Below are 18024 nucleotides of genomic sequence, written 5' to 3' on the forward strand. Positions count from 1 at the left end.
TTTAAAAATTAGCTAGGTGTGGTGGTACTTGCCTGTAGTCCCAGCTACTCAGGAACCTGAGGTGGTAGGGTTCCTTGAGCCCAGGAGTTTGATACAGTGAGCTATGATCGTGCCACTGCACTCCAGCCTGGTCAACAGAGCAAGACCCTATCTCCATAAACTAAATAAAGAAATACATTCTGCAAATGGCAAGGATTTTTAAAAACTTGATCAATGTATACAATGAGAGCAAGGCTCAGGTAAGGAAGGCATAATGGAGACTGTTACCCAGCTAAGACGCAATTGGTTAAACATCAGCTGGTCTAAATGACATGCTTTTTCTATTTTTTTTTTGAAACAGGGTCTCACTCTGTCACCCAGGCTAGACTGCAGTGGCGCAATTATGGCTCCCTGCAGCCTTGACCTCCTGGGCTCAAGCCATCCTTCCACCTCAAGTCTCCTGAGTAGCTGGGATGACAGGTGGGCACCACCACATCCAGCTAATTTTTGTGGGTTTTGCCATTTTGCCCAGGCTGGTCTCAAATTCTTGAGCTCAAGTGATCCTCCCACCTCGGCCTCCCAAAGTTTTGGGATTACAGGCGTGAGCCACTGCACCTGGCCATGACACGCTTTTTCTTTTGGTTTTATATCTAGGATGAAATAGAATCAAATGTCCATCATTATTATTGTACCCTAAGGCTGCCATTAGTCCTTTTGACACCTTCATACCAATAAGAAAAAGCCACCTTAGTCCATTCTGGCTGCTAAAACAAAATATCATAAACTGGGTAGATAACAAACAACAGAGATTTATTTCTCACACTTCCAGAGACCGGGATGTTCAAGATCAGGGTGCCAGCTGGTCAGGTTCTGGTGAGGTCCCTCTTCTGGGTTGCAGACTGCAGACTTCTTGCTGTGTCCTCAGTGGTATAAGGAGGAGGGGCCTCTGTGGCCTCTAATCATATGCATGAGGGCTCCAACCTGATGACCTAATCACTCCCCAAAGACCCCACGTCCTAACATTATCACACTGGTTATTAGGTTTCAACATAGGAATCTGGGGAAGACACAAACATTCAAATCATAGCGATGCCCAGATGGCCCCAGCTCCTGGGAAGATGTCTTCAAGAGCAGAGTCAAAGCTCTGTTTCAGCTCTCCCTTGACTCTTTGGCCAGGTACCCTCATGCAAATTATAACCTGTACAAACCTGTAACCCCAGAGAGATATAAGTATAGGGATAATGGAGACATTAATTTCAATCTATGGTAACAATACTTTATAAGCACTCCAAGTGTCATAAATTTGTCATTATTGTGAAAATTTGTGCATATTTTGCTTTTTAACACAAATTTTAGATTTTTATTTAAACTCTTCAGAGTACATTATAAAATAAGTTTTGTAATCAATGCTGAAATGTTAGGAAAATTTTTACTTGCTAAACAAAAACATTTTGATTTCCTGGTTGTTTTATGTTTAGAAGACTATTATTTTATAAATTTGAAAGATTAATAATTTGAGCATTAAGCAAAACAGAAGGCCGGGTGCGGTGGCTCACGCCTATAATCCCAACACTTTGGGAAGCTGAGGCGGGCGAGTCACCTGAGGTCAGGAGTTTGAGACCAGCCTGGCCAACATGGTGAAACCCCATCTCTACTAAAAATACAAAAATTGGCCAGGCATGGTGGCATGCACCTGTAATCCCAGCTACTCAGGAGGCTGGGGCAGGAGAATCACTTGAACCTGGGAGGTGGAGGTTGCAGTGAGCCGAGCCAAGATCACACTACTACACTCCAGCCTGGGCAACACAGTGAGACACCGTCTAAAAAAAAAAAAGCAAAATAGAAGTTTGATTAAGTGTTCCTCTTTTCACACAGGTGTCCCTCACACCTTAGACATTACAGATCTAAGCAATAGGCTGGGTGAGGTGGCTCACGCCTGTAATCCCAGCACTTTGGAAGGCCGAGGAGGGCGGATCACGAGGGCGGATCACGAGGTCAGGAGATCAAGACCATCCTGGCCAACAAGGTGAAACCCCGTCTCTACTAAAAAATACAGAAATTAGCTGGGCGTGGCGGGTGCCTGTAATCCCAGCTACTAGGGAGGCTGAGGCAGGAGAATCTCTTGAACCAGGGAGACGGAGGTTGCTGTAAGCCGAGATGGCGCCACTGCACTGCAGCCTGGCCACAGAGTGACACGCCGTCTCAAAAAAAAAAAAATTAAAACTTTTGACTTGCAGTACCTGGACTGGAGATCAAATTCTGATGTTAACTTACCGTTTGATCTTTGACAAGTCCTTTAGCCTTTCTAAGCCTGTTTCCCCAGCTGTAAAATGGGAATAAAATACAGTACTGTCCCTCTAAAAAGAAGCTGAGGCAAAATCAGGCCAAGCTTGGGGACTGCAACCCAGGACCATAGATTCAAGCTGCCCTGAATATACACTCGGATTAGCAAGTTACAAGTAGGTTTTTAAAGGAAAAGAGGCAGCTCCTAAATTGTTTACCAATTTATATTAAAATATCGTGGGCTCTTGACTAGCTATACATTGTTCTTTGTATCTTAAATTTCAGAAACTTAAAGATAATGCGTAGGCGGCTAATCAGGAACAAAATGCCTTTAAACAATTGCCCCAGGCATTAGTAGTGAAAGGAAGAGAATGACAGCCTGCCTACTTCGCAGAGCTGAGGTCTGATCTATTTTTCTTAGTACCTATTCGTAAGGGTTGTTGTGAGGTTAAAGTGAGACAATCTATGTAAAGAACAGTTCCTGGAACATAAATGCTTGATAAATTATGGCCACAATTCTTTTTTGTGGTTGAGCAGTGCGGGGAGATCACGAAAAATTTCTATTCACGCGCAGCTAACAAAATACTCTATGTTGCAGAGCTGTTTCACTTTCTCCCTTTGAGATGCAAGCCGGCTTGCCGCCTCCTCAAGTAACCAGGCACAATGTTGCGATCCCAAAGTCTCACAATCCTTCAAGTATGAAATCAGTAAAAACTCCAACTTCCATTTATGGATTTACGGAGAACTTTTTATACATCGAGGGGCTAATTCAATCAGTAAGTCACTTTGATTTTTACTCTGATCACCGAGACTAATAAGCAGCGATGCCGAACCAAGTAAATGAAAGAATCGTGAGCCATACTTCAGTAGATAAAATTTAAATGTAGACTGATTTTCTTCACGATTGCTAGGGAAGAAATCCTTACAGCGTACTTAGAAATCTTTGTTTTAAAATGATAACGCTGTTATGTTGGGCTGAAAATAAAACGGATACTTCCCCAAGGTCAGCAGCGGAGGAGGCAACCGTGGCCTTGCCAAAGTCGTCCCCTCGTCCCAGCCCCCGTTCTTCCTGCCGCCCTCCCCCTGCCCCCTCCCTTCCCCACCCCCATCAACAAACTCCGCCGGGACATTTCAGTACCACCACTCCCTAGCCGGGCGAAGCGCGGGGGCGTGCTGGGGAGGGGTAAAGAGGGTGGGGCGGAAACCCAATTTCATTGTTCGCGGGACCGATTCTTCCCAAAAGAGCTCGCTGGCAGCGCCTGCGCAGTGCGCGCTCTTTGTGCCAGGCTGCAGCAAGCTGGTTGTTTGTGTGTGTCTACCCGAAGCGGCGGAGGCGGAGCGAGGGGGCGTGGCCTGCCTTGTCGCACTCTAATTGGGCTTTCGCAGGAAAGTGGGCGGACGCGGGGCGGAGCTTCCGATAACAACACTCGGAGCTGGGGCTGTGGCTATTTGTTGCTGCGCCGCCACCGCCCGAGTCATGTTCCGCGATCTTCTCTGGCTCTCCTAGCAGCATCCATCGCCGCCACCCTATCTTCACTGGCTTCACCTTCTCCTCCTCTCTTCGTTGCTGAGCGACAAGCTTCCTAGCGCTATGACTGTCGTCTCCGTCCCGCAGCGGGAGCCGCTCGTCCTGGGTGGCCGCCTTGCGCCGCTTGGCTTTTCCTCCCGAGGTTACTTCGGGGCCCTCCCGATGGTGACCACGGCTCCGCCTCCTTTACCCCGGATCCCGGACCCCCGGGCACTGCCCCCGACCCTCTTCCTCCCTCATTTCCTAGGGGGAGATGGCCCGTGTCTGACCCCCCAGCCTCGCGCTCCAGCAGCTCTGCCCAACCGCAGCCTCGCCGTGGCGGGAGGCACTCCTCGGGCAGCGCCGAAGAAGCGGCGAAAGAAGAAGGTGCGGGCCAGCCCCGCAGGGCAGCTGCCCAGCCGCTTCCACCAGTACCAGCAGCACCGGCCGAGTCTGGAGGGCGGCCGGAGCCCCGCGACCGGCCCGAGCGGAGCGCAGGAGGTCCCGGGCCCGGCCGCCGCCTTGGCCCCGAGTCCTGCAGCCGCAGCCGGCACGGAGGGAGCCAGCCCCGACCTTGCCCCGCTGCGGCCCGCGGCTCCCGGCCAAACCCCGCTCAGGAAAGAGGTGGGGCCGTTGGTGAGTCGGGCCCTTAGACGGTCGCGGCCGAGCTCTGGGGCTGCAGACCCTGCACCCGCCGGGTCGGGCGGGTGGGGGCGGGGTGGGGGGGGCGGCTGTTTACTCGGGAGGGAAGTTTCCGTGACGCCCGCTCCATTCTTGCTTTGGGGGAAGAAGGGGGAAGAGGAGGCATGCGCTGGCGCTTCTGATTGGCTCCCAGGAGTCGGCCAATGAGAAGCGCCGCTGCGCCCCAGCAACAGCCCCGATTTAGAAGGCTGGCGGCGTTCCAGGGGGTTTCGGCGTTCCGGGCGCGCGGCGGGGTGGGGGCAGGGACGGGGCCCGCGGGAGGGCTGACGTCAGCGCGCGCTACGTGCCCGGCGTTCCGGCGCCCATGAAGGAGGCGAGGCCGGGTGGGGGCAGCTGGGGAAGGACTGGGCCCGGCTTTCGGCCTCCCGGCTATCGGGAGCCCCAGTCCTAGTCGGTGAAACGCGGAGACGGCCTCTAACGTCCCGCCGTAGGGGGTGGAGTGGGCTCCGAGCGGCTGGGTTTCGTTTGGTTGGAGTTGTGCCAAAATGTGAGGTGCCCCGTGTGGGACGCGCAGTCCAGTTGGGGCTCTGCCCGCCTCGGGCCTGACCTACTTAGTGGTTCCAAGTTAAGAGTTGGCAGGAGCCGCACAAAACTGATTTTATTACTGTTGCCACTGTGTACTTCGTGTTAGTGTGTCCAGAGTAAGTTTTCAGAAGAGTTAGCAATTGAATTGACTTAGCCCGTCTGATTGCAGTGCTATTGCATTAGGATAAAATGGATAGAAGTTTAAATGGGATTAAGTCTACGAAATGATTTCAAAGTCATGTCAGAATAACGTTTGATGGACTTAAGTTCAATGACTTAATCTTCGTAATAATGAAATGAAAAAGTTCCCGTTATTTAGTGAAGAATGTTGCATTGAATTAGAGATTTGCGGTTTATCTGTGCCCTTGGGAAAAAATTTGCCCACCTTGTTTCTTTAAATTATCGTCTCAATGTCTCCCTTTTAAAATTCCACGACTTTTGAAATATCCGTGATTAGCTAAAAGCTTTTGTGCTTGTTTCCTGGCCTGTTTTCTAGAACAGGTACTAACCAGGGAGCTCTGGCAGTGAACCTTATTAACGTGGAAAGTTGTGGTCCTCTTTCATGTCGTGTCTTGCTTACTACCGCGTTACAAGTATTGGTAGTGCAGTGATCTAGTGGATTACCTTACGCTTTTCCATCCTTTCAAGACTTCCTATAAGGCCCACTTAAGTTGGGAAAGATTAAGATTAGTGAAGCAGCGTTCTTGAAGCAGTTACTAAACCAGAAAGGAGGTACACAGCAAAGATTGTTTCTGGCACTCGTATTTGGAAGAGAGCTCATTAGTCTTCCTTACAGTTGTAGAAAGGTGGACTTGGGTTATTTCAGACTTTTTTTAGTTTGACATTTTAGAACTGGTTCACGTTGCATACTGGTAACTAGCAGTGGTGATTAACTGCATTTTTAGTGGCGAACAAGAGTGAACTTAAAAGTCAAGGGAAATTTAAGTTTTTTTTTTTTTTTTTTCTTGAGACAGAGTCTGCCTCTATCGCACTCCAGGCTGGAATGCAGTGGCACGATCGATCTCTGCTCACTGCAGCCTCCCCTTCCCAGGCTGAAGGGATCCCGCCTCAGCCAGCCTCCCAAGGCGCGTGTTACCACGCCGGGCTGATTTTTATATTTGTAGTAGACATGGGGTTTCGCTATGTTGCCCAGGCTGGTCTCGAACTCCTTGAGCTTGAGCGATCTGCTTGCCTTGACCTCCCAAAGTGCTGGGATTACAGGCGTGAGCCACCATGCCCAATTAAAGTTTTTGTAATTTTCAGCTTTTATTTTAGATCAAGGAGGTACTTGTGCAGGTTTGCTACATGGGTATATTTCGTGATGCTGAGGTTTGGAGTATGAATGATCCCATTCCAGGTAGTGAGCATAGTACCCAGTAGGTCCCCCTCTCTCTCTCAACCCCCCTTCTAGTAGTGCCTAGTGTCTGTTGTTGTTCCCCACTTTATATCCATGTTGTACCCAGTGTTTAGCTCCCAAATTCACTTGTAATTGAGAACTTGCGATATTTGGTTTTCTGTTTCTGCATTAATTCGTCTAGGGTAATGGCCCCCAGCTACATACGTGTTGTCACAAAGAACATAATTTTGTTCTTTTCTATGGCTGTGGGCAAACTTAAACACAACAAAACTAGATATGTGATACGAGGTTCATAACTGATTTTTATCTAGGAACTATATTTACTTTTGTGTTCTTGTCTTTGTAGGTTTTAAAATCAAAGATGGGAAAATCGGAGAAAATTGTCCTTCCCCATGGCCAGCTTGTTCATGGTATACACTTGTATGAGCAACCAAAGATAAACAGACAGAAAAGCAAATATAACTTGCCACTAACCAAGATCACCTCTGCAAAAAGAAATGAAAACAGCTTTTGGCAGGATTCTGTTTCATCTGACAGAATTCAGAAGCAGGAAAAAAAGCCTTTTAAAAATACCGAGAACATTAAAAATTCGCATTTGAAGAAATCAGCATTTCTAACTGAAGTGAGCCAAAAGGAAAATTATGCTGGGGCAAAGTTTAGTGATCCACCTTCTCCTAGTGTTCTTCCAAAGCCTCCTAGTCACTGGATGGGAAGCACTGTTGAAAATTCCAACCAAAACAGGGAGCTGATGGCAGTACACTTAAAAACGCTCCTCAAAGTTCAAACTTAGATTTCAGATTTCAGTATGTGTGTAAAACATAATTTTTCCCATATCCCTGGACTCTTGAGAAAATTGGTACAGAAATGGAAATTTGCCTTGTTGCAACATACAATTGCAAAAGATGAGTTTAAAAAATTACATACAAACAGCTTGTATTATATTTTATATTTTGTAAATACTGTATACCATGTATTATGTGTATATTGTTCATACTTGAGAGGTATATTATAGTTTTGTTATGAAAGTATGTATTTTGCCCTGCCCACATTGCAGGTGTTTTGTATATATACAATGGATAAATTTTAAGTGTGTGCTAAGGCACATGGAAGACCGATTTTATTTGCACAAGGTACTGAGATTTTTTTCAAGAAACAGCTGTCAAATCTCAAGGTGAAGATCTAAATGTGAACAGTTTACTAATGCACTACTGAAGTTTAAATCTGTGGCACAATCAATGTAAGCATGGGGTTTGTTTCTCTAAATTGATTTCTAATCTGAAATTACTGAACAACTCCTATTCCCATTTTTGCTAAACTCAATTTCTGGTTTTGGTATATATCCATTCCAGCTTAATGCCTCTAATTTTAATGCCAACAAAATTGGTTGTAATCAAATTTTAAAATAATAATTTGGCCCCCCCTTTTAAAATAGTCTTGACTCTTTGTGTGTGACTGTTTCTCATGTTTGAATGTGTGACTAGGAGATTATTTTGTGTGGTTAGATTTTTTTGACTTCTAGTTTACTGGCTGAATGTGAGCCGCCATGCCTGGCCATAATCTACATTTTCTTACCAGGAGCAGCATTGAGGTTTTTGAGCATAGTACTTGACTACTCTAGAGGCTGAGACGGGAGGATCTCTTGAGCCTGAGAAGTGGAGATTGCAATGAGCTAGGATCAGGCCACTGCACTCCAGCCTGGGTAACAGACGCTGTCTCAAAAAAAAGGCCAAGAGAAAGTAAGGGAGACAGATTTTGAGTGGGAATGTTAAGCAATCAGGTCAAGTAAAGAAGATCGAATATACAAAGGAACTTCTGTTTGATGTTTTGTGTGAGTCACCATTCCTTCCTTACAAATGCAGATACACCTTCCTCACAAATGGAAGGGAAGCTCATTTAGAAGTTTAGTTTGAAGATGCCCCCAATTTTTAGTCACCAATTTTAGCTTTTGTTAGTAATGTGTTGTAAATATTAATACTAATGACTGACTACAGTGAGTTCTGACATCTCTCCCAAATCAGTTTGTGATTCTAGAAAGGGACACATTAACAGGTTTTAACAACACATTTTTGCACACGGTTATAAAAATTCCTACACAATGTAATATAAGTCCTACCGCCTCAACCACCCTTCTTTCCTTGTCCAACATTTCTCAGCTCTTGTCATTTTGAGCAGTATGTCTGCAATTTAATGTGTGAGGGCTTATGTGTAACGTATGTTCAGGAAATAGAAGGATAAATGGCAGAGCTGAAAGTTTAGGTGGGATGGGGAGAAAAGACAAATATAACTAAAATACAAGCTGTATTCCCCACTCTACAACAACAAATGCCTGAAGAGAGAAAAAGGTAAAGTCCCTTAGGGTGAAGGGACTAATTTTGGTGAGAAAATTTTCTCTTTGGGAATCTGACACCTTAGAAAGTAACACTGAGTTGAGCTGGGCATGGTGGCTCACACCTGTAATCCCAGCACCTAGGGAGGCTGAGGCGGATGGATCACGAGGTCAGGAGTTCAAGACTAGCCTGGCCAAGATGGTAAAACCTTGTCTCTACTAAAAATAGAAAAAAATTAGTCGGGCTTGGTGGCAGGCACCTGTAATCCCAGCTACTCAGGAGGTTGAGGCAGAAAATTGCTTGAACTCGGGAGGCGGAGGTTACAGTAAGTCGAGATCGCACCACTGCATTCCAGCCTGGGTGACAGAGCAGGACTCCATCTCAAAAAAATAAAAAAAATAAAATACACTGAGTTGAGCCTTAAAAGATAAGTATTTGACACACAAAAAAGGAAAAAAATTGTGAGGTAAAACTTTGAGCAGATGGTGGTGTAAAAAGATGCACAACGCTGAATCCCAGCACTTTGGGAGGCTGAGGCTGGTGGATCACCTGAGGTCAGGAGTTCGAAACCAGCCTGCCCAACATGGCGAAACCCTGTCTCTACTAAAAATACAAAAAATTAGCTGGGTGTGATGGTGGGTGCCTGTAATTCCAGCTACTCGGGAGGCTGAGGCAGGTGAATCGCTTGAACCCAGGAAGCGGAGGTTGCAGTGAGCCAAGATTGTACCACTGCACTCCAGCCTGAGCGATGAGTGATACTGCATGTCAAAAAAAAAAAAAAAAAAGATGTACAATGTCCAGTAGCTTAAGAGAAATGTAAGAAAGGAAGGGAAGTTTTTAAAAGGTATATTGGGGTAAGAACACGAAGGGCCTTCAGTGTCACGCGGAAGAGCTTCAACTTTATTTTGTAAGCATGGCAGTTCTCAAAGGTTTATGAGTAAGGGAATGGAATTCTTGCTTCAAAAAGAAAACGTAGAAATATGGAGGACAGCTTGATAAGGGAAAGCTTGAAACAGATTACTCAGGTGAGGATATTTCAGTAGCTCAAAAGAGAAAAGGGCCTAGAGGGCATTATCAGAGGTATGGGCTTATTTGGGGGAATGTTTTAGAGCTAGAATTGAGGATTGAGCATCTGAATAGAGGGTAAGGAAAAGACTTGAAATTGAGCAACTTGAAGGATAAATCTACCAATTAGGGGATTGCAGGGGGATCAGAATTATAAAGGAAGGTCATTTTGATTTGGCATGTTGAACTTTGGGGTGCCTCTAGGACATCCATGTGGAAAGGCACAGCAAGTAGATAGAAAATAGGTCAGATCCAGAGGTATGGCTTTGGTAAATAGTGCACAAAGCAGTAATTACAACAGGGAAATGAGAGTGGAATATTTTATCTCTATCCTTTTCTTTTTGTCTCATAAGATTTAATGCTTTTAGGCCAGGCACGGTGGCTCATGCCTGTAATCCCAGCACTTTGGGAGGCCTAGGGGGGCAGATCACTTGAGTCCAGGAGTTCGAGACCAGCCTGCGTGACATAGGGAACCCCGTCTTTACTAAAAATGCAAAAATTAGCCGGGTGTGGTGGCACATGCCTGTGTTCCGAGCTACTTGGGAGGCCGAGGCAGGAGGACCGCTTGAGCCCGGGAGGCAGAGGTTGCAGTGAGCCGAGATAACGCCACTGCACTCCAGCCTGGGCAACGGAGTGAGACTCCCTGTCTAAAAATAATAATAATAATAATGCTTTACCAGTAGTCTTGACCTCATCCTCTCTGCCTCCTATGGACTGTCAACTTCACTGTGATAGTAGTTGAATTATAATTTCCTCATGAAACTTATATAGAGGTTGTTTTTTTTTTCTGTACCTGTAAAAGTCTGTTATTAGACAGTTCTAATTTAAATTCTGAATTCTGATAGCAGGGGCCCAGTTGGTGCAAAGGAGGAATAAAGTTTCCTTCCCTTTTCTACAATTTGAAATTGGGTGAAACTGATCTTTTATAACTCTTTATCTCTTCTTGCAGCTCTCTCATCTCCTAATAACCCTCCTCATCTTATTGCTGGATAAACTATCCTTTGTTTTCGTGGGTGGAAGGCAATTTATATGCAATCAATATCTGCTTCAGGTTGAAGGAATCAAGTATATGTATCCTTGGGTATGAAAGGCTGATAGTCCCATCATACTCCTATATTTAAATTTTTGAAGGACATTGCTAAACTAAATACATTTTAAAATCACAGAATTGCCTTGCTGAGTCTGATCCCTGAGCTAACTCCTCCAAGTTGTTTTCTCATTGTTGTACTTCTTTCCTTCTGAATCTAGAAATCTCCCGGAAACTGTTGCATAAGTTTTCAAATGGGGAAAGAAAGTATGCCTGTGTTGTGAGATGAGATGGTGTAGGAGACAGAATTGTGTAAACACAAATAATGTAATTCAGGAACTACTTGTTTTGTTAACTTGAATTATAAAAATACCAAATTCAATAACAATTTAAGACTTATAAAAGGTGTTGCATTTAGTGAGGGTCCACTGTTGAGATTTTAGAATTCATTTTCTAGAGCAGGGTTTATAATAATGTGGGCTTAGTGTAGAACTGGCTACACAAATTTTAAATTCCCTCATTAAAGGAATAGCTTATCATAGATTATGTGGCATTAATCATAGTTTCTGAATTTAGTAATGGTAAAAAGGGACAAAGTGGGACAATTGATAGAAGCAACCTACAAAATTTATGAAAGTCAGATACACATTTATCAAAGGAGGCTACATGTTCTATTCAAGCTGCATTTAATTAGAAGAGGTCAGATAATCTTGAACATTTAACAATACTTTAAAAGACAAAATGACATTAAACAATGATAAAAATACCTCATTTCTCTAGTTATTCACACAATATTTTTATGAATGTGGAAGAAAAGATTCAGGAAAGTTAAGTAATTTTTCTTAGTCTAATACAATTAGCATTCAGAAAAATACGTGTTATGTCTGGTTGTAAAGACACTAGATGATAATCACACTCCTCCAAAGCTGGTTATATATACATGGCTGCTCCTACTAAATTATTACAGATAGTTCTCTTCTTCCAAGATTAGAGTTTGTTAATCTGACATTGTCAAATGCAAATTACAAATGTGTTCTTGGCATCTTGGCATTTTAGGATCTTGGGCAAGGGATGGCAAGTAGAAATGTTTTCTTTTTTTGGAGACAGAGTCTCGCTCTGTCACCCAAGCTGGAGTGCAGTGGTGCAATCTTGGCTCACTGCAACCTCCACCTCCTGGGTTCAAGTGATTCTGCCTCAGCTTCCCAAGTAGCTGGGACTACAGGTGCATGCCGCCCTGTTTGGCTAACTTTGATAGTTTTAGTAAACACAGGGTTTCGCCATGTTGGCCAGGCTGGTCTCGAACTCCTGGCCTCAAGTGATCTGCCTGTCTCAGCCTCCCAAGGTGCTGGGATTACAGGCATAAGCCACCCCACTGGGCCTTTTCTATTTGAGACAGGGTTTTGCTCTGTCATGCAGGTTGGAGTGCAATGAGTGGTGCGATCACAGTTCATTGCAACCTCTGCCTCCTGGTTTCAAGTGATGTTCCCACCTCAGCCTCCTGAGTAGTTGGGACTACAGGGACGTGGACATGTGGTTTCACTGTGTTGTCCAGGCTGGTCTCAAACTCCTGAGCTCAAGTGATCCACTGGCCTCGGCCTCACAAAGTGTTGGTATTACAGGAGTGAGCCACCAAGCCCAGCCGAAAACGTTTTCCCTTTTTGTTTTCAGGGTTTTTAAGTGATTTCTTCCTTTTTGTAGCCATTTTGATGATTTTTGGTTATTTCCAATTGCAAATGTTTGATTTAAATTGAACTCACAATTGCCTACTAACAGTAAGATTTTTAAATACAAGATCTTTATTATTTCACTTTACTTGACAACATGGAATCAGAGGGCTTTTTGGTCCCATCAAAACTTTGGATAAGTTACAATTTGAGGGGATTTTCTAACTATAAAACAAGGGCTTTCAACAATCCCTTCCAAAGTTGAGCAAAATTAACCTTACTCTTCAAATGACTAGGCATTTAATGCTCTCAAATTTTAGAAAGGATTACTATCAAAGACTGGAAATGTCCCTTTTCTACCAGACTTTCAAGGCTCTTAGAGTCAGTGTTCATTCAGTCCAGTCTCCTTAACCATCCAGGTCTATTTCTTAAGTTCCTGTAATCATGTGATGCCTGAGACCAGATCCTGAATTTCAAAAATAAGAAAACAGAATTGTTTATGAAAGGTATTCAACCAAGGTTTTCTGGCTGTACTTTAGCTAATTAGAATACCCCATGTATGAATATTCCAGGTTTTTTTTGAAATACTTTGTTAAATTCAAAATACTTGGGGGATAGATGGAAATATATGTGGCAAAGCAGGTGTAATTAACTGCTAACTGTAGAATCTAGGTAGTGGGTATATGGATGTTCCACTTTAAAATTCAGCTACATTTAACATTTTTTTATACTGAAGATTTTTATAATAAAGTGTTAAAGAAAATAGAGTTAGGGAAAATTAAGGCTGCTTTACTGGTTCACTCCAACATTATATATAATTTGAATATTTGCTTTTTTTTTTTTTACTAATAATTCTAAAAGCTCACTTATATGTAGCATACAGCACAAATAAGCTGATCTTATGAGGTTGTAAACTTTGAACCTTCTGAATGTTTTCCTCTGCATTTTCAAGTAGGTTGGCTAGTTGGTTATAATATCTAAAAAAACAGAACTCTAGTTAATGACAGAAACACCAAGGCCATTGTAAATAAGAGCTGAAAGATTAGAGAAACAATAACATATTTAAGCACTGGCTTATTTAGGAAATGTGACAGATAACATTTAATGTTAATGTTAACATAAATGTTAACATTAACATAAATGTTAATACTTGAAGAATAATTAGAGAAGGATAAAGAGGTAAGTTGGGATTATAAAGATTCTGAAAAGGGCTTGGTTTGGTGCTCACGCCTGTAATCCCAGCACTTTGGGAGGCCGAGGCAGTAGGATCACTTGAGGCCAGGCATTTGAGACCTGGCAACATAGTGAGACTATTTCTACAAAGATTCTGAAAGGGATTTATAACTGTCCATGGTTTGAGAAGAGAGTTAAAGAAATGAAAGTGGAATAACAAACTGCAAGCAGCAAAAGGAAATGTGTTTATGAAGAATGTCGCCAGGTACGGTGGTGCGTGCCTGTAGTCCCAACTACTTGGGAAGCTGCGGCAGGAGGATGGCTTGAGTCCAAGAGTTCTGGGCTGTACTGTGCTATGCCACCTGGGGGTCCACACTAAGTTCAGCATCAGTATGGTGACCTCCCAGGAAGGGGGACCACCAGATTTACTAATGAGGGGCGAACTGGCCCAGATTGGAAACAAGCAGGTCAAAACTCCCGCGCTGATCAGTAGTGGGATCATGCCTGCGAATAGCCACTGCACTCCAGTCTAGGCAACATAACAAGACCCTGTCTCTTAAAAAAGAAAAAAAAAAAAGATGCATGTCCCCAGAAAAGAAAGGGGCTGACTGAGGGTTACTTAGCACTGAAGTGACTAGGGAGTAGAGTGTAAGGCAGTGTGCAACTTTTAACATTTCACTGTTTCCTGCCTTTTAAAGCCTTTAATGCTGAGTTAACACCAGTGGAGTAAATGAGATGCTAAAAGCATTGTTTGAAATTATTCCTTAAGTGATGTAGTTCCACTTTCTATGATAGACGCTGAAACTACAATCTTTTGGTCAAAATAAAGGGTGGACAAGGTGTGGTCACAAAAGCCCAAATGAGTATCAGTTATATTTGACCATTGATAGGCAGCTCAGAGCTTTGTATAAAGGACTATTTGTACTTTAGAATACAAAATTTTCATCCATGTTTTTAAGAAGATTATAATGGAGCATGTATAGAAACCTGATACATGGCACTTAATGTGGTACTGCAGATCAAGTCCCAGAAACATCGCCATTACTGGTATTCAGTAATGGTGCTGGGACATTTGAATTTCTATATGAAAAAATATATGTAAATAAAAATATACATACCATTCTAGATTTGTGTAAGTACACTCTATGTTTGCACAACAGAATCGCCTAACAATGTGTTTCTCAGAATGTATCCTGTCATTAAATGATCTATGACTATATCCATTAAAAACTGTAATGGGCCGGGCACGGTGGCTCACACCTGTAATCCCAGCACTTTGGGAGGCCGAGGCGGGTGGATCACGAGGTCAGCAGATCGAGACCATCCTAGCTAACACGGTGAAACCCCGTCTCTACTAAAAATAGAAAAAATTAGCCAAGCCTGGTGGCGGGCGCCTGTAGTCCCAGCTACTCGAGAGGCTGAGGCAGGAGAATGGCGTGAACCTGGGAGGCGGAGCTTGCAGTGAGCGGAGATTGCGCCACTGCACTCCAGCCTGGGCGACAGAGCAAGACTCTGTCTCAAAAAAAAAAAAAAAACTGTAATGAACATTCTAACTAGAATATTAGTATTTTAAATTCAGCTACATTTAACACTTTAAGGCCAAAATTTTAAGGTTTACTGACAACAATCAAAGTCTAAAGATGTTTTTCCTAATAGTCTTATGAAATTATATAAATACTAGCCAGGGGTGGTGGCTCACGCCTGTAATCCCAACACTTTGGGAGGCCGAGGTGGGCGGATCACGAGGTCAAGAGATCGAGACCATCCTGGTCAATATGGGGAAACCTGGTCTCTACTAAAAATACAAAAATTAGCTGGGCGTGTGGCACACGCCTGTAGTTCCAGCTACTTGGGAGGCTGAGGCAGGAGAATAGCTTGAACCTGGGAGGCGGAGGTTGCAGTGAGCCGAGATTGCACTACTGCACTCCAACCTGGCGACAGAGTGAAACTCGATCTAAAAAAAAACAAAAATTATATAAATACTTCACAGTGTTAAGATAAATTTGAGTAACACTTTTTTTTTTGAGCCAAGGTCTCGCTCTGTCACCTAGGCTGGAGTGCAGTCGTGCAAACACCGCTCACTGCAGCCTCGACCTCCTGGGCTCAAGTGATCCTCTCACGTCAGCCTCCTGAGTAGGAGGACTACAGGCCCGCTCCACCACACTCCGCTAATTTTTAACAATTTGTTGCAGAGACAGGGTCTTAACATGTTGCCCAGGCTAGTCTTGAACTCCTGGGCTCAAGTGATCCTGTGGCCTCAACCTCCCAAAGTGCTAGGATTACAGGTGTGAGCCACCATCCCTGGCCCCTTCTTATTTTAAAGATATAAGATTGCTTAGAAGAGTCTGACAAGTTAATAGCTTATATCAATTCTGAAAAGATATTTAACAGAGTAAAATTGTTACTATGAATCTGATACTGCCTCACAAGTGTAATTCCCCCAACCCACAAAAGTCCGTTGATGTTTTCTTATTATTAAAAGAAACAGGGTATCAGTTGGGGCTTAGAAGGCTATTTTATATTGAGATTTTTGTTGACATTAAAGTCAATTTAACAGCATTTTAAGTCTATACTATTAGGAGTAAGCTAAGAAAACTGGAATGTAGTTTTTGTGTTTTTTTAGATTTTTATTATTATTATTTTTTTAATAGAGATGAGGTCTCACTATGTTGCCCAGGCTGGTCTCGAACCCCTGAGTTCAAGTGATCCTCCCACCTCAGCCTCCCAAAGTGCTAGGATTACAGGCCTGAGCCACCGTGCCTGGCCATAGTTGTTTAGATAACAGGTGATCAGTCTTATAAGCTACATTTCTGTAAAAACAAAACAGGTGGTCACAAGCAAATACTAAGAATTCTGGATCGTGTAAACAAAAACAGGTGGTCACAAGCAAATACTAAGAATTCTGGATCATGTCCCTCCATCTACCTCTAAGAAGTAAATTTCTAAAAAGCATGTAGTACTTATGCATTTGGTTAATAGAATTTTACTCCTAGAGAAGTAATTTTGCTTCTCGCTTCAATTACACATTTTCTGAGGAACTACTCACCTTACACAAGCTTTTGCACACAAAAACCAAACAGTAATGAACATGCAAGCAATGTAGTTATAGGACTAAATATTAACTACTGGCTAGGCAGTCTCTCATGTGAAGAGACTGACCCTTTAATCTACCAACATTCTGAAAGAACCTGAAACCTGACACACAGTAAGATTTTTTTTTGAGATGGAGTCTCGCTCTGTTGCCTAAGCGGGAGTGCAGTTGAGTGATCTTGGCTCACTGCAGCCTCTGCCTCCCAGGTTCAAGTGACTTTCCTGCCTCAGCCTCCTGAGTGTCTGGGATTACAAGTGCCCACCACCATGCCTGGCTAATTTTTGTAATTTTAGTAGAGACAGGGTTTCACCATGTTGGCCATGTTGGTCTCGAACTCCTGACCTCAAGCGATCTGCTCACCTCAGCCTACCAAAGTGCTGGGATTACAGGAATCAGCCAACGCACCGGCCTCTTTATTTTTTTTTATTTTTTGAGACAAGAGTCACTCTGTTGCCCAGGCTGGAGTGCAGTGGCACCATCTTGGTTCACTGCAACCTGTCTCCCAGTTTCAAGCAATTCTTCTGCCTCAGCCTCCTGAGTAGCTGGGATTACAGGGTGTGCCACCACAGCCGGCTAATTTTTGTATTTTAAGTAGAAACGGGATTTCACTATGTTGGCCAGGCTGGTCTCGAACCCCTGGCCTCAAATGATCTGCCCCACCCCCCGGAACCTCCCAAAGTGCTGGGATTACAGGCACGAGCCACTGCACCCAGCCTAGATATTTTAATTTGTAACCTATTTACTAGTTTATAAACAGATGTAGGTTGAGTATGGTGTTTTGAATTATGTGAACCAAACATATACCTAGGGTATCCTCAATATCCTATTTTCATCCAGGGAGTGATTTAAATGCTAAGGTGCATAATCCACATTTAGTACTAGGAAATGTTTTCTAAATGTTTAAGAAAAATGAAAGAAGAAATTGACATTTGAATGCCTGTCAGGTACTTGGCATTCTGCTATGCATTTTTTTTTTTTTAACCCTAACAACCCAATGGGGCAAATATATCATTTTACAGGTAAAGAAACTGAGGCTCACAGATGTTAGGTAACTTGTCCAAGGTTGCATAGCTAGTAAATGTGTATAGAATTCAAACTGAATTCTGACTTCAAAATCTGTAAATGTCTCACTGAACCATTGGTCCTTAAACCCTTGGGAGTCATGGACTTGTTTCAAAATTGTATAAAGCTACATCACCTTTCTTTCGAGAAATGCACACAGTAGTTTGGCATTTCACTTTACAGAGCCTAGACCTGAAGCTCTGGGTCTATTATGCCACGTGAAGATACCCTGCACCAGACAGTACTGCATTAAGTAACATAT

At 43.5% G+C, this 18024-nt stretch overlaps 1 protein-coding gene across 2 annotated transcripts; it reads left to right on the plus strand.

The window, feature by feature from the left end:
• Positions 1-775: 775 nt before the first annotated feature.
• PNRC1 (proline rich nuclear receptor coactivator 1) lies at positions 776-7782 on the plus strand. Of its 2 annotated transcripts, none has more exons than XM_003822868.6 (2): positions 776-4405; positions 6700-7782. In XM_003822868.6, the coding sequence occupies exons 1-2, from the start codon at positions 3854-3856 to the stop codon at positions 7141-7143; spliced, it is 996 nt and encodes a 331-aa protein (XP_003822916.2). In that variant the 5' UTR covers positions 776-3853; the 3' UTR covers positions 7144-7782. The 2 variants fall into 2 exon arrangements, with proteins under 2 accessions (XP_003822916.2, XP_014200909.1); XM_014345423.5 differs by having other exon boundaries at positions 776-4393.
• Positions 7783-18024: the final 10242 nt, after the last annotated feature.

This window comes from Pan paniscus, chromosome 5, assembly GCF_029289425.2.
Source record: "Pan paniscus chromosome 5, NHGRI_mPanPan1-v2.0_pri, whole genome shotgun sequence".
Classification (NCBI taxonomy): Eukaryota; Metazoa; Chordata; class Mammalia; order Primates; family Hominidae; genus Pan; species Pan paniscus.